At 44.8% G+C, this 22,663-nt stretch overlaps 1 protein-coding gene across 7 annotated transcripts in view; it reads right to left on the bottom strand.

Annotated features, from left to right (window-relative positions):
* Window positions 1-22,663, bottom strand: part of NRXN3 (neurexin 3) — a 1,687,603-nt gene that overhangs the window by 564,023 nt on the left and 1,100,917 nt on the right. For 4 of the 7 annotated variants that reach the window (XM_065940344.1, XM_065940345.1, XM_065940346.1 and 1 more), the window contains exon 1: window positions 19,097-19,337. The exons of the other annotated variants lie outside the window; for them this stretch is intronic. In XM_065940344.1, coding sequence (XP_065796416.1) covers window positions 19,097-19,337 — 241 coding nt within the window. Of the gene's footprint in view, window positions 1-19,096; window positions 19,338-22,663 lie in introns of those variants that run through there. 7 annotated transcript variants of the gene reach the window in all.

The raw sequence follows: 22,663 nt of genomic DNA, 5'->3' as shown, positions 1-22,663 counted from the left end.
AGTTTGTTGATCTCTGGTCTAGCAAAATGGGCTTCCCAGGTGGATTAGTGGAAAGAATGTGCCTGCCAATGCAGAAGACGAAAGAGAGACAGGTTCAATCCTTGGATAGGGAAGATCCCCTGGAGGAGGAAACTGCAACCCACTCCAATATTCTTGGCTACAAAATCCCAAGGACAGAGGAGCCAGGCTGGCTACAGTCCATAGAGTTGCAAAGACTCAGACATGACTGAGCATGAATGCACACACGGCCTAGAATAATCTGCTGAGAGAGTGATCAGTCACACCCAGTGTGATCAGTGACACTCAGAGTCTACATTCCTTCCACCAGGCTCTGTGCTGCCCATTTATTATCTCACTCATTTAATCACTCACTCTTCACACCTGATCTTTCAAACAGCAGCTCACAGGCAAGGATATGCCAGGGACAAATGTTCAGGACCTCTGCAAGAGCAGCTGAAGAAATGTCAACCGTGGTTTCTGAGCGTGCATCTAGTTAAAAAAACACACAAGTCTGGCCTCCCATAGCTAGAGGCCATGGAGTTACTCTCAGCACTAATTGAAAAATAAAGGGTGAAAAGATTTGCGTTCAGGACAAACTTGAATGACTAAAATTACGTCTTTATTATCTGAAGTGAGAGCTTGTGACTTGTCAACCTCCACCTGTTCTAGCATTGGGAAGAAACACCACAGAAATTTGCCTCTGGCTGGTCATCTCTTGACTGGCTAGTTACAATTCATTTTTAGAAAATCTGATGATTATAAAAGTCTACCTGTTAATAGAAATGCACCAGAGGTTTGTCACACATAATACAAAATTACCTGATGCTTCAGAAACAAAGCATTCAGCACAGAGAAATATGTGGCTTAAGTAAAAATCTATTACAAATGCACAGAAATGAATGCAAATATCTCTGAGCTGATCAACAACACTGACTGGGATATGTAATGCAATTCCAAAGAGGAGTGATCATTAAATGGCCGTATTTTCAGAAACAAGTCTCTCCTACAAAGAGGAATGGCACAGAACATAGAACAACACTTTGAAAGTTGTGAAGCAGTTTATAAATGAGAGGGATTATACTTATTTCTACCTTTTTCATTGTTTTAGGTCCTGACCACTAGTAGCCGGAAATGATTCTTTCCTCTACTCATCAAGGTGTTGGGCTGCTACATAGTCACACCTGCGCAAATTCTGATTCCTACTTGGAAACGTTCCTCCTTTCAATGTCTCTATCCTGTGTGTGCGCTAGGCGCTCAGTCGTGTCCGACTCTTTGCGACCCCATGGACTGTGGCCCACCAGGCTCCTTTGTCCATGAGATTTTCCAGGCAGGAATACTGGAGTGGGTTGCCGTTCCCTCCTCCAGGGGATCTTCCCGACCCAGGGATCAAACCCGGGTTTCTTGCATTGCAGGCGGATTCTTTACCATCTGCGCCACCAGGGAAGCCCTTGTCTCCATCCTCAGGTCAGTTCAGTCGCTCAGTTCTGTGTGGCTCTCTGTGACCCCATGGACTGCAGCATGCCAGGCTTCCCTGTCCATCACCAACTCCTGGAGCTTGCTCAAACTCATGTCCATCGAGTCGGTGATGCCATCCAACCATCTCCTCTTCAGTGGTCCCCTTCTCCTCCTGCCCTCAATCTTTCCCAGCATCAGGGTCTTTTCAATTGAGTCAGTTCTTCACATCAGGTGGCTAAAATATTGGAGTTCAGCTTCAGCATCAGTCCTTCCAGTGAATATTCAGGGCTGATTTCCTTTAGGCATGACTGGTTTGACCTCCTTGCAGTCCAAGGGACTCTCAAGAGTCTTTTCCAATACCACAGTTCAAAAGCATCAATTATTCGGTGCTCAACTTTCTTTATCTCTATCCTGGTGGTGGTGGTGGTTTAGTCGCTAAGTCATATCCGACTCTTGCGACCCCATGGACTATAGCCTGCCAGGCTCCTCTTTCCATGGGATTCTCCAGGCAAGGATACTGGAGTGGGTTGCCATTTCCTTCTCCATATCTCTATCCTACCTGGGTCCTTATTACCTTTATTTTGATGGTGGCAACAATGTGCTAATTAGTCCTTCCAAATTCAGTCTCTTGTCATACCAATTTACACTACATGGCACTACCAGAGTAAACCAATTTTATTTTTAAGCTAATTCATTTATTCATCAAGTGCTGCATGATCATCTGTTGTTACATTCCCAGTCATTGTTCTTGGAGCAAAAACAGATGTGATTTCTGACTAAGGTTGGCAGATAAAAACACAGGATACCCAGTTAAATTTCGGTTACAGAAAAATAATCAAAAATATGTAGTATAAATATGTCCTAAATATTGCATGGGACATATTGATACATCAAACTTTTAAAAAGATGGTCATTTATGTAAATATCAAGCTTAATTGGACATCTGGCATTTTATTTTCTTAATCTCATGACCCTATCTGACCCCAGTGGAATGTTCATTCCATCTGGGGAAATAGCTATTGATCAAATAATCTCACAACTAAATGAGAAGCAGCAACAAGAGAGTTCCAGAAGGTTATGAGAACCTTTATTTGGGGAATTTGAATTTCTCAAGGAAGTGGAATTAGGCCAAGGTTTAATGAAGTTTGTGTTAGGAAATATAGTCAGAGATAAGCAGGGTGAAGGCAAGGGGTTAGTTTTTGTTCTAGTTACAGAGGGAATGGTATGATCTGATTGGACTTCACCCTGTAGGCTGGGGGAAGCTCATGGGAGAATGGTGTGATCAGACTGGTATGTGAGATGGATGGGGTATGGATAAAAGGGGCAATCTGAGGCTTAGTAAGGTCTGATATTTTCTTGGGCTGCAAAGTCACTGTGGACGGCGACTGCAGCCATGAAATTAAAACTAAAAGATGCTTGCTCCTTGACAAACCTAGGCAATATATTAAAAAGTAGAGACTTGACTTTGCCTACAAAGGTCTGAATAGTCAGAGCTATGGTTTTTTTCAGCAGTCATGTACAGATGTGAAGGTTGGACAATAAAAATGGCTAAGCACCAAAGAAATGATGCCTATAAGTTGTGGTGCTGGAGAAGACTCTTGAGAGTCCCTTGGACTTCAAGGAGATCCAAACAGTCCATCCTAAAGGAAATCAACCCTGAATATTCAGTGGAAAGACTGATGCTGAAGCTGAAGCTCCAATACTTTGGTCACCTGATGCCAAGAACTGACTCACTGGAAAAGACCCTGATTCTGGAAAAGATTGAAGGCAGGAAGAGAAGAAAATGACAGAGGATGAGATGGTTGAAAGGCATCACCGATTCAGTGGACATGAGTTTGAGTAAACTCCGGGAGTTGGTGATGGACAGGGAGGCCTGGCGTGCTGCAGTCCATGGGGTCACAAAGACTTGGACTCGACTGAGCAACTGAACAGTGAAAAAGGTCTGTTAATGAGGTTGCTGCAACTATCCGGGTGACAAGGTTGAAACTGCTGTGAGGATGGAAAGGATACATCTCCATACTTTAAAAGAATTGGTAAACATACTGTAAGTCTTTGAGTATAGGATCCACATTTCAATTGTCCAGTGTAAAGCATAGCCCAGGTCCTTGCATTGCTCATTATAAGTATTTAATGAGTGCTGAGTTCAGTGAAGGTGCACCACACTTCTCTGCCCTAACTATGCTTCTGCAAGTGCTCTTCTCTCTGCTGTTCTCCTCTATCTTTTTACCAGAAATTCTCCACAAGATACTCAGTCATGCAAAGAAGGGCAGTGGATAGAAACTGAGTGTCAGTTTCTGCCCTGTCACTGAATACTTGAATGACTTCAGTCAAGACATTTACACTCCTTTAGTCCTGATTCCATCAGCTTTTTAAAAAAAAGGAGGGGGATGAATAACAATTCTACTACTTGTCCTCCTGCCACAGAGAGCTGTGGCAAGGATGGAAATAGATCTTGCATTTTCTCTGCAACAATGTAAAACACTATAAGAATCACCTAACTTTACAAAAATATATCAAAACTATGTCAACCACAAGGCAGAACTGGCCAAAATGTTGAATACTGATTTCCCGTGCACTCTCTAAAATGGAATGAATTGAAAACATATTACCCTTTTGTACATAATACATAATTACCTGCTAACACACTACAAAATTCACTACATAATTGATTTAAAATGCATATTGAACACTTAATGTGTGCAAAAAAAAAAAAAAAAAAATTGTGCTGACCAGCCAGGGGAACTGAAGCCTGAACAATCACAGGAAAACAAACCATCCTGCTCCTGAGAGTCATCCTTCTAAGTGACATTTGGATACCTCCTTTTCTGGGCCAATTGTACATTTTTCTTCTCAAGGCAAACCATCTTGAGTCAAGAGCTCCTTGGGTAGTTAATGGTGTCCTGTGATCAGCCTTAAAACTCTCCTCTCATTTTACTCTTGATTAAAAAGAAAGGAAGCGCAAGATCTAAGCCCTTGCCTGATTTACACTTCAATTTAATTTCTCCCTTTCTCTTTTCTCTTTCCTTTCACTGGATGAAACCTTCCATGTAATTAGGCTTGAAAGCTCTCATCAAACTGTTTGATTGAACTGTGGCACACGGAGTTTCCCTTCCAGGCTGCCGGGGCTGAGAGAGAGAGGGGATGCGGTGAGGGAGCGGGGCCTCAGATGGAGTAAGGACCGGACTCCGTGATGACGGCGAGGAAGGAAACCCACGCAAGTGTCTGCAGTAGCCTGGCTCTCCCGATCTTGGATCCCTCCACGCTAACGTATTCCCTCAGCTGTACCAGAGACCGTCTCAGTCTCCTTGCTCACAGCCAGACAGGGGACACCTGGAGAGCTTTCGGTTCTAACAATACCTATGGTGTAGCTTGGAGACTAGTGTTTCCATTTTAACTTGCCTCTAATCTGAAAAGTGTGATTGGGGAAGCCAGGCCGTCCAAGTGTCTTTGTATGAAAAGTAATTTGATTGGGAAAGGTCCCTACAGACCTCTTCCTACTCCAGCGTTTGATGATTCCACCCATGAAAAACAGCTTTTAAGGTCAATGAAGAGCTTTCATCAGAATTCTCCTTTAGGAGCATTACCCCAGAGCCTAAAGAACATCATGTTCAGGTGGTGTCTCTATTTCTAAGTGACTGAGTTACCTTGTGCAGGGAAATAAAGGATCGCTATCTCAGCACTATCTCAAAAGAGTGTTCTTTATGATAGCTAGTCTGAAAGTGAAAGTGGCTCAGTCGTGTCCAACTCTTTGCAACTCCACGGACGTATGGTCCATGGAATTCCCCAGGCCAGAATACTGGGGTGGATAGTCTTTCCCTTCTGCAGGGCATCTTCCCAACCCAGGAATCAAATCCGGGCCTCCCGCATTGCAGGCAGATTCTTTACCAGCTAAGCCACAAGGGAAGCCCAATAGCTAGTCTAATAGATTCAGAATAACTGACAGAAGATTGGGATGGAAGTACATACACATACAATGAGCCCCTGGCATCTAAAACCCAATAAATAAATCACTTGAAAGACAGGGACTGGCTATAGAGGGCCAGGTCTCCAGGTTTACATTCCTATCTCACATTAACACCATCCTTTTCTTAAATTATGATTAACATGTTAACATGAGCTCTATGATGCAACACACTGATAAATGACATCAGAGCTGTAATAAGGGAGAGATACTGAGACATTTCTATGTCTGTATTGTGCAGCAGGCCTAGGTCTTATATCTGTTCTTTACATTCCAGGTTAGAAACTAATTAGGTTGCTATCAAGGCCTTTATGCTACACCACACTTTTCAGTTCACACACTCACCCACAGGCGTATGGACACACACATATCATTCAATCTGAAAACCACTGACACTCTTGAAATAGTCACTTCATTAGTTTATCCTCATAATTAACACGCTTCTGCCCTATGTATGTAGGGCCAGGAACAAAAGTAGATTCAAAGGTGATCTAATAAGAGGAAAGAGGTGTCTTAGAAATCATCAGGATTGTGCCTGTTAGTGCTGCTAGCAAGACGGATACCAAACTTGTCAAGATAAAGAGGGCAGGTTACTTCAAGATCATTAATCACAATTCTCTCCTTTTGCAGGCAAGAACTAAAACCAGGAAAGTTGGTGGTCTTCTTAAAATTACAACTGAGGAGAAAACCTCTGTGATGGAGACTAAACTTCCTGATAAATGACTTTCTTACAGTGAATCAAAAATGAAGTGGGTGAATCACAAATGGCTCTGTTATCAATAGAAGTGTCGCTCACTATCAGGCCCTTAATTGAATATGTAACCATTCCCTGCTAGCTGACTGTGGAACTTATCTGAATTTCCAAAGTTTGCTTCAGAAAGCACACATAATTTTCTATACTACAATAGGACTTGTGAATACAAGGATGTGTTCTGATCAGGTGTTCTCAATGGCCGGAAACAGGTTGTATGTTTGTGCAGATTACTTCACCTAGAAGTTCAATATAGTCCTCTCCTCCTTGTCTGTGGGTCTCTTATCCACAGATTCAAAGGACATTGGATTGAAAATATTTGGGTAAAAAGTTCCAGAAAATTCAAAAAAGCCAAACTTGAATTTTCTGTGCAAAGGCAAAATTTGCATAGTATTTACATTGTATGTACAACTACTTGCATAGCACTCACATTGCATTAGATCCCTGGAGAAGGAAATGGCAACTAACTCCAGTATTCTTGCCTGAGAAATCCCATGGACAGAGGAGTCTGGTAGGCTACAGTCCACAGTGTTGCAAACAGCTGGACCCGACTTAGCGACTAAACAACAACAAAAACAACACATTCTATTAGGTATTATAAGTAACCATGGGGATGATTGAAATGATACAGGAAAATCTGTCTGGGTTAAGGTAATATGCAAATACTGCACTGTTTTATTGAAAGGACTTGAGTATCTGCAGACATTCATACCTCATGGGTGTCTTGGAACCAATCCCCATGGATATTGAGAGGTAACTGTAGATTAAAGGTGTTAACTGCTAAGTGAGTGGAAAAACTTGAGGTAAATTGTTTAATTCTCTGAGACTCAATTTCTTTTCCTATAAATTTATAGTAATAATGGGCATCCCTGCTAGCTCAGACAATAAGGAATCCACCTGCAATGCAGGAGACCCAGGTTCAATTCTTGGGTCAGAAAGATCCCCTGGAGAAGGAATTGGCAACCCACTCCAGTATTCTAGCCTGGAGAATCCCATGGACATAGGAATCTGGTGGGCTACAGTCCATGGGGTCACAAAGAGTCAGACATGACTGAGTATTTTGTGTGTATAACTGTAATAATGGTACCTACCATGAAGGATGGTTGGTAAAGATTAAATGAATAAAGCTAAAGCATTTAGTTTAGTACCTGACTGTAATTTACAAAAAATCCATATTTGGTCATTCAGATGACCAAAATACACTTCTCATATGTACTCATTCTTCATCCACAATTCTGGAATCACAGCTTTCAAAACTCCCAGAATTTCCAAAGTGCTGAGAGGATAAAGGTGTCCTTTCTTATGTTAACAACATGACTCTGGTAAGCACCTTAGGAGCTGGGGTTGGGAGGATGTGAGTAGGGCCAACCTGGTAATTAGACAGTTGAAACTTTCAGTCCCACCCCCAACCTCCTAGGAGGGTAGAGGAACTAGAGGTTGAATCAATCACAAATGGCCAATGCGTTAATCAATTATGCTAATATAATGAAGTCTCCAAAAGACTGCTAAAGCTAAAGGACAGGGTCCAGATGGGGAATACATGGAGATTTGGGGAGAGGGGCTCACCTGGAAAGGGCATACCTTGCAGAGAATTAGATGTTCTATGACCTTCAGGAGAGGGTCAGGTACATTCAAAGATTTGGGGGAAAAAAATGAATAGTAACTATAATTATTAAGAATAAAGAAAATACGATTGCCATTTTTCTAAAAGCACAAAGATATCTCCTTTCTTGGGTTTATTTTTTTCTAAGATTGAATTGACAGAAGTGAACACCCAAAGATGTCCATCCAAGTTCATGTCAAGAGATACACAATAATTGGTTCAAGGAAAAGATACACAATAAAACCTTGACTATCTAAGTCACTCACAGGACCCTCCTTCCACCTAAACTATTCAGAAGGTCAAATTTTTCCAAGAGCTGAGATTTACCCCTTTAATCATCTCTTCAAAGTTTTTAAAAATCAGAATGCTGCTAAAATTGACCCAAAGAATCTAGGAGAGTCTTGCTTTGTTTTATCTATGAGCTAGTTGTTCAGTCCCTTGGACTGCAAGAAGATCCAGCCAGTCCATCCTAAACGAAATCAGTCCTGAATATTCATTGGAAGGACTGATGCTGAGGCTGAAACTCCAATACTTTGGCCACCTGATGCTAAGAACTGACTCATTGGAAAAGACCCTGATGCTGGCAAAGATTGAAGGCAGGAGGAGAAGGGGATGACAGAGGATGAGATGGTTAGATGGCATCACCAACTCGATGGACATGAGTTTGAGTAAACTCCGGGAGTTGACAATGGACAGGGAGGCCTGGTGTGCTGCAGTCCATGGGGTCACAAAGAGTCGGACACGACTGAGCGACTGAACTGAACTGAGCTGAATTGTTCACAAGGGCCTTTCAGCCTTTATTAAAACCAGGGCTTCAAAGCAATCGGCTTTATTCTATTAGTTATCACTTATAAAGAAGCCCCAAAGACATTGCCACCTATCCCTACTTTCTCATCATCAGTCTAGGTCTTGAGACCTGAAATTAAGTGGATAATGGAAGCACGCTGAAAACTTCTGACCTTTGTCTACAGCCACTGAAGCAAGGCCAAGCCTGGGGAAGACTAGTTCCTCCTTGCAAGTCATGGCCCCTGCTGCAAAGACAAGTATGTCCCCAAGTCCACGTTCCCGAAGCTGACAGCCACACCTGTGCACTTTGACAAGGCTTGCGTGCTCCTCATAAAAGGAGTTCTTTGTATGGCAATTGCAAATTTGAAAAAAGGGCTCATTTCACCTGGGTGTCGTGGGCTGATTATTCCTTCCTCCTTGTTTGAGCTCCGCAGACAGCCAGATCCTGCCTAGCTCCTCCTCCTTCCCTTCTTTGACAACATCAGATGCCAAAGGTGCAAAGCAAATAAATGTTAAGTAAAACACCGACACTGGTTCACTCTAATACTGTGCTCTGCCAGCCCTCTCCACTGCCTAGCCACCGTGGTGGCTCACCCCAAGTTCATTTTCATTTTAATGTGCTCCACACAGAAAAGCCACCTAAACAGATACCCCCAGTTCTGAAGCATGTAATCTGTAAACTACAGGAACGGGCGGATCATTTCCATTAGTTTCTTGTGTAGCGAAAACCACAATTTGCACTCAAAGCGTGTAATTATATTCAAATTCTGAAAGACTGCCTCGGAAACAGTTGAAATTCATAGTTTGGGGGAAAGTCACTCAGGAGTAGATACCATTATGGTTTAATGTGGGAAGGGGGAGCGACAGGAATATTTCAAAACAGTAAAAAGAATTAAAAAAAAAAGAGGGTGAGGACAGTATCTCAGAGAAAGGTGGCTTTCAGGATTCTGGAGGTTTTATGTGAATAGGGCTACTCAACAGTGAGTGAGCAAGGGGAGGGGAGTAGGACAAAGAAGGCGGCCCTGAGCAATCACTGAGCTGAGGCTTCAGATGGGAATCAGGGACGGGTGAATACACAGGCCATCTCCCACCTGCTTTCAGGCCATGAGACCCAACCAGGAGAGGAGATGTCTCCTGGCAAGGGAACCAGCCTGAATCTGAGCCCTTTCTCACACTAAGGTCTCCCACACAAAGGAGGCCTTCAGAACACCTGTCGGCTACAAATTGACACTTGCCATTGAGACTTGCCATCGACCTCTACAAAGATTAAGTCATGTGCTGCTACAGCTGCTGATTTTCAACACTCCCTGGAAGGAGCAGAAATGAGGCACTCTGGCCTCAGAGAAAACCTGGCAGAACAGGTCTTCAGATAATTAGATATTCTCAGGAGCCGATGTTACGAGTCCAATTCTTGTATCTCCTCCTATCTAGAAAAGCCCGGTGACACGTGCTCCTCGTAACTAGCAGTAATCTTCATGAGACTGACCGAAACTTTCTGGGAAAATATGTGCTTGATCGCCTGTATTCTCCTTTGACCAAAATCACATACATACTGACCGTTCCCCCAGAGTTTCTCAGAAATATCTGAGATGCTGATTCCAGGGCTATACTCCTCATTCTGCATGCCATGCCAAGTTGCTTCAGTCATGTCTGACTCTGCGACCCTATGACTATAGCCCACCAGATTCCTCTGTCCATGGGACTCTCCAGGCAAGAATCCTGGGGAGAGTTGCCATGCCCTCCTCCAGGGGATCCTCCCGACCCAGGGCTCCTGCCTGCCAATGCAGGAGATGTCACAGACTTGGGTTCGATCCCTGGGTTGGGAAGACCCCCTGGAGAAGGGCATGGCAACCCACTCCAGTATTCTTGCTTGGATAATCCCATGGATGGAAGAGCCTGGTGGGCTATGGTCCACGGGATCACAAAGAGTCAGACACAACTGAAGTGACTTAGAACATATACTCCTCATTTTGACCCCAAATAAAAACTTAATTCACAACTCTCACATTGTACCTATTTTTTAAGTGGACATACCCAAGAATCACACCTCTTAGCACAAAGCCAGACTCCTATTAGAATATATAGGAAACATTAATTTTTAAAAAGGCAAAAAAATCCAGTGTTGTCAGAATCCATTCCTATAGGACTTCATCTGGTTAAGGAGAAGAGGACAGCAAAGGATGAGATGATTGGATGGCATCACTGACTCAATGCACATAAATTTGAGCAAACTCCGGGAGATAGTGGAGGAGAGGGAAGCCTGGCGTGCTGCAGTCCATGGGGTCACAAAGAGTTGGACATGACTTAGCGACTGAACAACAAGGGAAGATCAATCTGAAGCAAAGCATCTTGGGGAGATGAGAAGTCAGCCTCTGTGTTGTAGAGTAAAAGAAGGGTGATGGACGTTGCATCATATTGCCCAGGTTCCCACACGATTCTGATACTGACTGATGCTCTTGGCTAAGACCCCACTTTGGCCATTTGGAACATAAGGCGATCAGATAATCCCTAAGTGTCTGTTGTCTATTTCTTGAGATGATGGGCTTCCTGGGAGAGCAGAAAGGACAAGAGCTCTGTGGTCAGAACCAGCTCTGAAGCCTGGATCTATCCCCAGACTACTTTGGTCCTACTTAAGCTCTCTGAGTCTCACTGTTTTTATTTATAAAACGGTAGTAACCCTATTAAGGTCAAGGATTGTGAGGATTAAATGAAACCATATACATAAAGCACTGGAAAAGAGCTTGGTACACAGGAGGTGTGCATTAGATGTTGGCGTATGAGCCGAGCAAATCTTTCTCAAAACTCTAAGTAGAAATAAACCACCTGTTCTTTATAAACTCAGTTGTCATTCTGCCCCCTGCCCTGATAACAGTTAAACACAGCAGAGCATTTTAAACACAACGCAGAGCTCCTTTCTAGTATTGAAAAGGTATGTTTAAATGGAAGTAGCATTTTTTCTGTCTCAGCAGGATTCTTTACTGAAGTCGGATCATGGGCTTTATAGCATCACAGTGAGCCCCTCCCTGTACATTATGCTGCTTCTATCCAAGGGGAAAAGAGAAAATCTGGCTGCAGCTTTGGCATAAGTTATTATCAGAGTCAAGAAAACAGAGCCATAAAATACTGGCAGGCCTACGGAACTTAGACAGGTTGAAGATACACAGCGGTGTCTTTAAAGATGTACAGATCGGAGAATCATGCCATCCTAGTGCTGAGAACCGTTTGGGGAGATCATTTCACTCAACCCTAGATTCGCACAAATGAGGGAAAAATGAAAAGGACAATTTTCCTCAGCTACAGTATTAACCCACAAATACACCACATGCAACGCAGAAAACTATAGGTAAAAGAAAGAAGAATACAGATTAGAAAATTAAGATATCTAAAGTCAAAGTGTTAACAGATTAATACATTTTTTTTTTAATGCCATATCCAAAGTTACAGTCAGGGAGAAAGCAAGGAGTAAAATCTATGATCAGCACATTATCTTTTCTATGAGAATTCTGGTTCCAAATTTGGGATCTGTAGTTCACTCTGAGGACTCCACCATAAAAATACACTCTCAACATCTCTATGACCTTGGAATCCTGGTAAGGAAATGTATCAGAAATGACATTAGAAGAAGTTTTCCACTTCCAGATCTGAAAATAGTTGTTTTAAAAGACCTGTTTGTTTCCCTCATATAAGCTAGATTAAACATTCTAGTTTTTGATGGATATGGAGCAGTATATAGGGGTATTTAAATTCTGCACAAGTTTGCTAGAGAAGAGGTCCAGTTCTAAATTTCCAAAACAGTCTCAGAATATTTCCTGGAGACCTCTCCCCTTTAGCTTCACTGAGCTTCTAAACCATTTGCTATAATTTGTTACTCTAGGCTAAAACCCGCCTGGCAAAGACTTCTGCCTAAGAAGACAGTTACTAAGAGGAGCAAGCTGACCACACGTGCTATCTACTTTTAGTGCCATAAACAAGGAAGGACGTGGTAAGATTTTTCTATTTCCCTTTCCTTGCCTTGGAGGCAAAAAGTGTTGCTACAGATAAGAAATGAAGAAAGCCAGTACTTACATGTTTTTAACTTCAATCTACCAACATGCAAACAGTCAACACTGAAGCTAGATTTTATACTAAGAATTGAAAGAGCGTTATCATTAAAATATCCCCATAACATGTTTCATCTGTACACAGAAATTAAACAAGTAAACTTGTTTACTTTTTCATACGATTCTGTGATACGCGTATGGTAAGTATTATTAATGTTATTCCCAGTTAAAAGATGAAAATACTGAGTCTTAGTTAAGTCAACTGACTTATCCAGGTTCACAAGGCCCCTAAGTGTCAGCCAAAGACTGAGACCTATTTCCTCCAACTCTAATCTTGTAGTGACTATTCCCAAACCCACCTAACAGTATCCTGCACCTCAAAAGTCCATCACCATCTACCTGTCATCCTTATTAGCACATGTTCTCAAAATCATTTTTCAGAAATATGTGAATACAAAAAGAAAATCCATTCCCTTTCCCTAAAGAGGTGAATACCTTGCTTGGGGTTTATATCAGCAAGGGTGTGATAATTGCAACATATTTTCTCAATTGTCTCCCATGAAGTACACAGTTTCCTTCATGTGAGTTTAAAACACAGTTTCATCAAAAAAATTCAATGGAAAAATACTGAAATTGACATATTTTTAAAAGGACATACTTTTTCCCCAAATATTCATAAAAGTATTCATACTTATTAAATCTGTTTCTTCTTCACTGCAGGGTGAGATGTGCAAACAGTTGGCAGTGTGTGTCTTGAGAAAGGAAAAGAGTGAGTCACCGTGGCTGATGGAAGGGAGTCCCTGGGAGAGAAGGGGCGTCAGGCCTGGTGGCAGCTGGTCTCAGCAGTGAGCCGTGGAGGGTGGGCATCGGAGTCTGTCTGCAGAGCATGTGGCTGGAGTCAGACAGGATCAGCCAGTGTGCATATCAAAGCAGAGGCTCAGTCACACGAGATAAAGAGAAAAGCAAACACAAGGTTCACTCCAGTCCCTGGTGCTGCTGTCTCCATATGTGTGAGCAGGGTTCTTCCCAAGGAGGATCCATCTTATCAGTTTTGTAAATTGCTACCACTGTCACCGAAGGTTTAATTTTCCCGATGTAAAAGTTTGAGCTCCTCGGAGATGCTCTGCACAGTACATGTTTACTTTACAATGACTGGGTCCTGGGCGGAGGGGAGGAGGGGTACTCTGAGCTAAACTGGATCCCCCACAACATTCATATGCTGAAGCCTAGACCTCCAGGACTTCAGATCACGACTATATTTGGAGTAAGGGCCTTTAAAGGGGTACATGCATACACTCAGGCATGCTCAGTCACGTCCAACTCCTCACGATTCCATGGACTATGGCCCACCAGGATCCTCTGTCCATGGGACTCTGCAGGCAAGAATACTGGAGTGGGTTTCCACTTTCTTCTCCAGGGGATCTTTCCCACCCAGAGATTGAACCTTTGTTCTCTTGAGTTTCCTGCGATGGCAGGAGAATTCTTTTACTGCTGAACCACCTGAGAAGCTCATTTAAAGGGATGATTAACTTAAAATGGGGCTCTGAGTGAAACATAATCCACTCTGACCAGTATCCTTATCAGAAGAGGAAATTCAAACACATAAGGAAACATCAGAGATGAGTGAATACAGAAGACAGACCTGGGGGGACACAGCAAGAAGGCAGCCTTCGCAATCCAAGGAGAGAGGCCTCAGAAGAAATCAAATCTGCCAAAACCAAAAGGTTGGACTTCCAAAAGGCTGTCCAAAAGGCTGGATTTCCAGCCTGCAGATCTGTAAGAAAATAAATTTCTGCTGTTTAAGCTACCCAGTCTATGACTTTTTTTTTATGGCAGCCCTAACAAAATAATTTAAGAAAGGAGGTATGATTAAGTTCGAGTTTTATCTTAAGAAATCTGCCTCTCTCCCTGATTACACAGAGTTCTAGTGAAACAAGCTTTCTGAGCTCTGATCAATTCATTCATTAACATGTAAAACCGAATATGTTATGTCTTCCAGACAATAAAACAATAAAGATCTTACTACTGAATTTCAGCCATCAGCCAGTTCAGTGAAGGGTTTGTTTTTCCTGAAAAGGAACTGTTCCAATTTCCTCATCTCTTTCCTTAGGATATGGCAGCCCTCACCTCCACCGCCCACACCCACAAAGATTTATGTTGAAAGTCCTAAAGAAATATACACTAGGATAGTATAATCCTCCTACACTGGCCTTTCAAGAACAATTTAATCTCCAGAGCAACCACTTGCCAGCAAACTTTAGAGACACTATAACAACGCATCTAGAGAAGAGAGAGAAAGAGAAGCCAATTTAATTAATTCATCACCAAGGCCAAAGACATATAAATCTTACCATTTTATCTGTCAACCAACACTCTGAATTATTCAGCAACTGAATCCCAAGAACGGAGGGAGAAAGAAAATGGTTAGAAAGCAGCAGGCTGAGCAAAAGAAAGTGCTAAACAGATCAGAGCAAAACAAGCCCCAAGTCTGGAAAAACTTCACAGATGGAAGTCTGTGACAATGAATGAGAAGCATCATTTCCTACAAGAAAGACTCCTGGCTAATGGATCACAAGGGTGACTACTAGCACAAACTTTGCTAAAATGATTTAAAGAGGACTTACCTATACACCCGGACACACAGACAGACACACACACATACAGAGGTTTCTGGTCAAGAGACTTTCTTCTAATACATTGTGGCATATTTTTTTCTTTTACAAAAAAGCTGAGTTTTATGCCCCCAAATGCCTAAAGAGCCAGCAAGCTCTGCTATTTTGTGGAAAACAAAGTAGAAGTCACATGTTAAATAAACCTAGGCTCCTGAGAGCAAACGTTTTTTAAACTGTAAGTATTGAGACACTTTTAAGCGCATGTGCTTTGGACTTCTTTAAGGTGGTAGAGAGGGAAAAGATACAGAAAACTCACCTATGAAACTTAAGGTTGGTAAACAAGTGTATTTTAATATTTATACGTCCCATGCATGCTCAGCTGCTAAGTCGTATCCGACTCTTTGCAACCTCATGGAATCCAGCCCGCCAGGGTCCTCTGTCCATGAGATTCAAGAACACTGAAATGTGTTGCCATTTCCTTCTCCAGCTATATGTCGCATAGCAATAAATTACCTAGGAGCTTCAACAAGCATGACATAGAAGTGTGAAAATAAAGATGAGAAAGAAAACTACCTGAAGGGATATTTTGAATAACAGAATATTGTAAATCTGCACTTCACAAGTGATGTTTAGATTTCAGAGTAGTTAATTTGGTTGGGTATCTGGATCCTTGTCCCAGTCCTCCTATTTTTAAAATTTATAGAAGCATTTATCTTTCACAGATGATCCAAATACTTCTGAAATTATTCCAGGCTGAACAATACAATGTCCTATTTAGTTTTCTATCCTTGGCAGGTTACACACAGCCTAGCACATAGTAAATACCCAATAAATGTTAGTTCCGTAGAAGACAGCACGCAAGGATGCAACAAGCCTCAGACAAGGGACAGAGTAATGGGTGAAAGCTTACTAGACTCCAAGTGAGAAGAGAGTTCATTCTATTCAGAGACACAATTTCCACCTAAGACTATTTTGCATATTCCAGCAGGGGTGCTGTTAGCCTCCCCAGCTTATAAAGGAGCTCAACCCACTCTAGGCTGCCCTGGGATCAAGATTTTAGGCAAAATCTATACACAGTAAATTTTTTAAAGAACAGAATCAAGCCTGGGTAGAAGATCAGCTGTTTGGAGGATTTCTCTTTCTTCCATCTGTTTTTGTGTGAGTTTCACTATAGGATAGGAGGTTTTAGACAAAGAGGGTGCTCATTAATAGGGCAGATCTGAGGACCTCCAGCTTCTCAGGAAATGGACAAAGGGAACAAGGGTAGGAAAAAAAAATTCTCTTTGAGTCCAGAGAACATTATTGGACTCAAGGTCCTAGTGTTCATTCATACCAGAATGAAGGACATTTACTTCCTCACAGACAGTAGAAACAGCTGCTTTTAACTCTGGAATCAGGTTGGAGGAAACTGTGAGTAACAACCATCAGCCTCCTACCACCTCCATCCAAAGCATTTTTGAAAACAATTGCTGATAGCTAAGGCTTTGTCTTGGACGAGGGGAAAGCAAGGGAGCTCCAAGTAAGAAGGAGGGACATTAAGGAAGCACTGAGAGATCTCCTGGTCCTTCCAGGGAGAAAAGGGCAGAGCTGAGACATGTGATTGAAGCTGGAGTTTGGGGAGTCTTGTTGCTTGCTGCTTCTCTTGATTTCAAGCCCCCAAATATGAATTAAACATGCAAGGAGCCTGCATAGTATATGCATTCAGTCTCCAAGTCCAGATCAATGGGATGGGACTTCAGGACTGAAAGAAGATACTAAAAGAGTTGATTTTATGAGCTTTCTTGTCTTCAGTCATGCTAGACTCTTAAGTTCATGGCATTCTACAGCTCTGATGGGAACCGAGAGCCCTTCCTAGGACCTCTAATCATTTACTTACTTGGTCTTCCTTTTTCTGTGGTGCCGAATCTTATCAGATGTAGGTTAATGAGAAAGTAGACTGGGCACCAGTTAAGAAGATTTAGAGGGTCCTAAGCAACCAATCAGGGAAGAAATAAAATAAATAGAGAAGAGATGTGTTTAACCTGTGCTGGGCTCTACCCCTCTCGCCCCCTCAGCTGACTGAGAGAGGGAGGGGGACGGAGCCAAAGGGAGAGGAAGAGATTGACAGATTTAAGAATCCCAGGGAAGTATTGCAGATTCCCTCACTTAACTACTTGCTGCTTTTAACTGTTTATATCCTGAACAGAAAGCATAGAGACCCTGCCAGCCTATATAACCTCTAACAAATGCCTATCTTCATCTCCCTGCTGATCATTTACACTAATTAGCAAAATCTAGCTAATTATCGCTGAGCGTTTCCACGTTTAATTATGGCTATTAGTAATAGTCTGTCTGGCTTCCTCCATCTCCCACCCCCCTCTTTTCCTTTCTCACTCTTTACAACCCCACCTCCCACTCACTGCCAGTCCCTCTCCTCCTTAGAAACTGACAGTTTCTATTTCCATGAAATTGCTTTTGCCTTTTCGGTGGTTGTGGCTCTTTCCTCTCCTACGGTGGGTTTTGCTTTTTTTTTTTTTTTCTGAAAGCCTACACCAAAATTCCTACACCAGCAGGAATCACAGAGAAAACAGCAAGCAGATCAAGATCAAGCATTCCCTCCTCCCCACCACCTCCTCTCCACCAACCAGTACAAGCTCTGAGCCGCTTGACGACTCCATCAAATAAAATGTAAAGAAAGAATCAGAGCCAGAGGACGTGCTGGCATTTTCTCCATGTGCTTCCACTTAACACTACACACAACACAGCACAGAGCAGGAACCCGGGCCGGGAGGCGGTGGGAAGAACGGACGTTCCCAGTGGGGTCTGGATGTGACAGGTCTTCAAAATACACGCTAGGGCAGAGGACCTCCAGGGTGATTCACTCTCGCTGCTCCCCAAAGGGCTGCCGCAGGTGGGCTCTGTGATCCCCACTCTCCTCGCCATCAGAGTGGAGTGCATAGTAAACAAACAACGAAGCTCCCGTCTTCAGAACACTTTACTACAGCAAGCGCCAACCTCCGCAGCAGACATCACCCTTTTCAGAGGTAGCCTAAGCTGAGTATCATTGTAAGAGCCACAGATCTCTTCTTTCACTCCCTATGCAAGGAGGGTCGTTTAGAGCAAAACACATCATCCTTGCATGGGGTGAGCAAGCCCACCCATGCTACCCTTAGTGGAAACAAATTCCCATCAATGGTGAGATTGAAGTGGTAACAATTTACACTTGGGTAAATTATAAATGGACTTTGCCTTATCTCATGCATTGCCTCCTCGCAGGTAGTTAGCAATATTAGGGGTATAGTTTTCATCATAGCTGCTCTCTCCATCTCACATGTGGACAGACTTAAAGCTGTGCATATGAACAGCAATGACCACTGGTTATTAAAAAAATATTTTCTGCCTCTCTACACTCAGTTACTTTCCCCCACTCCCCAACCTTAACCACTTTATAGCAGTTCAGTCAACTTCAGGCTGAAGACCTAAGGATTCATGCTGCCTGCTATTTTCCCAGGACTAGCTCTTCAACAAGATCAGAGTGAAGAAGGGTAAAAACAAGGTGAATGAATGGATCCTCAAAGTGCAGCACTGGGGACTTATCTGATAAGTTGCCTGCCATCTGTTGGGTGAAGGAAGCAGAGGGTTCCAAAGGGGAGAATGCCAGTGCTTGGGCAGCCCTGAATAAGCCAGCCAGGAGAGAAGGACCCACTGGAGAAAATGGGGATGGGGCAGAAAACACCAGCTTATAGGGGAAATTGGGCATTTTCTTCCCTCATGCACATGCGAGGCTTTCCACGATTTTCAATCCAATTTTTTTTTCTAATTCTTTCCCACCCTTAACATTACCTGAAAGGCGAGTGGGTTACGGGATTGCTATGCCCCATTAAAAGGATAAAGAGCAGAGAGACCCACCGTGCCCTCCTCGAAGGGAAACAGGGGAGCGATAGATAGAAATAGGCACTGAGTGATGTTTGCTGCCATGGAAATGGTGCTCGTGTTGAGAGTGAGACCCCGGCGAGGAGGAGGAGGAGGAAGCTACATTAGAGGAACTCCAGACAGAGCTGACGATACATCCCCAGAAAAGGGACCAGATCCCAAGCGTCCAGGCCGGCCGGCGAGGAGGGCTCCGTCTCGCGTGGATTCTCAGGTGCATGGTCAACGCACAGGACCACCGCTGATGGGGAGTTTAAATTCCAGCCAGTGAGGAATCATTAAGTTCATGATGCCCAGGGGCCCATCATAGCAGGAGGAAGACTTGCCCGGATTTTGGAAAACAGGGAAGGAATAAGCGTTTTCAAGACAGATGATGGGAGGGGAAAAAAACTACTTTAAAAAAAAAAAAAAACAGAAAAAGCATATAAGGCAAAAGCTCCCCTTTCTTGGAGCTGAAATTTACGATGCCAAAGTCCACCCAGGTATAGCAACCCTCCTAGGGAGCCCCGGAATGCCACACATGTCAGGGGAGGCCCTTCGCAGCTCCTCCTGGTCTCCGCGGGGCACCTCGAGTCGGATGACTTAACTGCACACTCCGGGAAGCCGCACGGAGGGAAGGTGCAAACGAAGGAAGAAGAGGAGACGGCAGGAGACCCAAGTAGGTTCAGGTTAGTTTATCCCAACATCCAAGCAGTTTGAACATTTTTTTCCCCCAACTTGGCGAGCGATGCAATGCAGAACTCCCAGGAAAAGCGGGGCTGCAGATGCTGAGAGTTCTTCGCGGGGTCCTCGGAGTCTCGGTGGAAGGGCTCCGGGGGGCGGAGGCTGTGAACCCTGCGCGTTCTGGAAGAGCGCCACCGAGCAGCCGCCTGCGGGCCGGGTTTCTCAACGGGATGAAAAGGCAGCAGCCGCAGGAGGAAGAGAGGAACAAGAAGGACCGGAGAGAGAGAGAAGAGGAGGAGGAACCCAGCGCGGAGCGGCCACCCAAATCGACGTGGCCCGGGCGCAGAGAGGCGGGGCAGGGGAGCCGCGAAGGCGCGCGAGGAGGTGCCCGGCGGGCGGCCGAGGTGGCCGGGAGGCGGGCGGGCGCCTGCAAGGCGCGCGGAACCGGGAGGCACAGGTGAAGCGAAGCGGAGAGTTGGGGCGCCAGATTCACGAATGGGCAAGTCGTATGCAAATAGCGCACTCCCGAGAGCAAATCAGGGCAGCCCGAGCGCTCGGCCGAGGGACTGGCTGGCTCCGAGGGAGGAGGGGCCCGAGCGCCCCGGAATCCCGGCCCTCCGCATTCAAGTGCACGCCGGTCTACCCGCCGCGCCAGCCACGCGCGCGCACCCCCACCCTGCCAGCTCACGCTCGGCTCCCTACCGGAGGAGTGAGCACAAGCGTGTGTGCGTGTGTGTGTGTGTGTGTGTGTGTGCGTGTGTGTGTGTGTGTGTGTGTGTGTGTGTGTGCGCGCGCGCTGCGCCTTTTGATCGCCCGATCCCTGCTCCTCTCCCAGGCATATTAAGCCAAACTCCGGCAATTGGAAACAGACAAACAAAAAATGCAGGCGGCAGCGAAGGCTGAAGTCGCCCCAGATAGAAGTAAAAATCAACCCCTTGAGTCAGCAGGAGTGCCGGAGCGGCTTGCACGCGGTGGTGCCCGAGCGCGCGCGCGTTCCCCTTGGCCTGGTGGTCAGCACCGCGCGGCCACTCTCCGCGGGGCGTGCCTCTCTGGGGGCGAAGGGGATACGAGCCCACCGGAGGGGCGAATGGCGGCAGCGCGTCCTGGTTCTCGAAGGTGAAGGCGGCGAGGTGGACCCCAGGAACAACCCCCCCCCCCCCCCCGGAGGGTGAGAGGTTTGATGGCTCCCGTGGGGAGGCCCTTGGAGAGGGTAGCTTCCACTCCTTGTGGGCAGGATGTTCTTGGAATTCAGGACCCAGGGGTTGACTGGTCCAAGAACTTCAGAAGGGGAGAGGGCTGAGTTGGCTGGCGAAACAGTGGCTGGCCTGGCCTGTCCTGGCCTTAGAGGCACGCAGCCCCTGGAGGGTAGAGCCCCCGGTACTCCAGGACTCTGGGCACGAAAGAGAGTGCGGCTTTTACATCCAGGCTGAACCTGCAGGGGAGAGCGGAGAGGCAGGAAGAAGCTTGGCGCGCCCACAGTAGCCATCTGTTACTCCAGGAGGAAGCTGACCGGAGCTCGGCCAGCAAACAGTGATATTCTGGACGAGGCAGCCTCCATCCCACCCCTCACCCCGCAACTTCTCACTACGCTGTTGAGCGTGATACAGAAGCCCGACAGCCTCCTGGACGCCCGGGTCTTGCTGGTGCTGCCTCTGACTCCCTCTTTTCCACTCCCCTTAGTTATAAAAGCACACTATATTTGGGGGTGGGGCGAGGATGGGGAAGGATAAGTAAGGAAATAATACTTGCTGGTTAAATCACATCATATATATACTACAGGTCACTTACTGGTTAAATCATGTCTATATGTCTTCAGTTCTGTTCAGTCCCTCAGTCCTGTCTGACTCTTTGCAACCCCAGGAACTGCAGCATGCCAGGCTTCCCTGTCCATCACCAACTCCCCGATCTTGCTCAAACTCATGTCCATTCAATCAGTGATGCCATCCGACCATCTCATCCTCTGTTGTCCCCTTCTCCTCCTGCCCTCAATCTTTCCCAGCATCAGGGCCTTTTCCAGTGAGTCAGTTCTTCGCATCAGGGGGCCAAGTGTTAGAGCTTCAACTTCAGCATCAGTCCTTCCAATGAATATTCAGAACTGATTTCCTTTAGGATGGACTGGTTGGATCCCCCTGCAGTCCAAGGGATTCTTCAGAGTCTTCTCCAACACCACAGTTCAAAAGCATCAATTCTTCAATGCTTGTATTATATATATTTATCTTCAGGCTTCCCAGATGGCGCTAGTATTAAAGAACCTACCTGTGAATGCAGGAGACATAAAGTGGTGTGCGTTCGATCCCTGGGTCAGGAAGATTCCCTGAAGAAGGGCATGACTACCCACTCCAGTATTCTTGCCTGAAGAATTCCATGGACAGAGGAGCCTGGTGGGTTATATAGTCCATGGGGTCACAAAGAGTTGGACACAACTGAAGCAACTGAGCATGCATATATATATATTTGTGTGTGTGTGTGTGTGTGTATAGACATGTGTGCATGCACACACACACACATGTAGCACTTAGGCAGCATTTCTTTTTTAAAAAGACATTTATAGTACCTATCATACTCCTGCTCTCAAGAAACATTTCAGCCCCCCTGACTGAGAATAAGGGATTAAGACAGTCCTATTCATTCTTGGGGCACCTTAAGGAGATGTTGAAGAAGTTAGCATTCTCTGTCTCTAACATAAAGATATCAAACCTAGAAACGATTTGCCTTCAAGGTCAAATATCAAGTCCCTCTGAGACTTTACTATGGTGACTTGGTGCTCTGGTTAGGAAATCGGTGTTCCCCTGAAGATGACCGCTGCTGCCTGCTGTAAATGGTGCATAGTCATTCCAGCTGCTCCAGCTCTTGGCTGTAAGGGTGATTCAAGATCCACAGCCT

The sequence above is a fragment of the Muntiacus reevesi genome, chromosome 7 (genome assembly GCF_963930625.1).
Source record: "Muntiacus reevesi chromosome 7, mMunRee1.1, whole genome shotgun sequence".
Lineage (NCBI taxonomy): Eukaryota > Metazoa > Chordata > Mammalia > Artiodactyla > Cervidae > Muntiacus > Muntiacus reevesi.
Note: the sequence above shows the minus strand (reverse complement) of the source record. Positions and strands in the feature narration are given on the sequence as shown.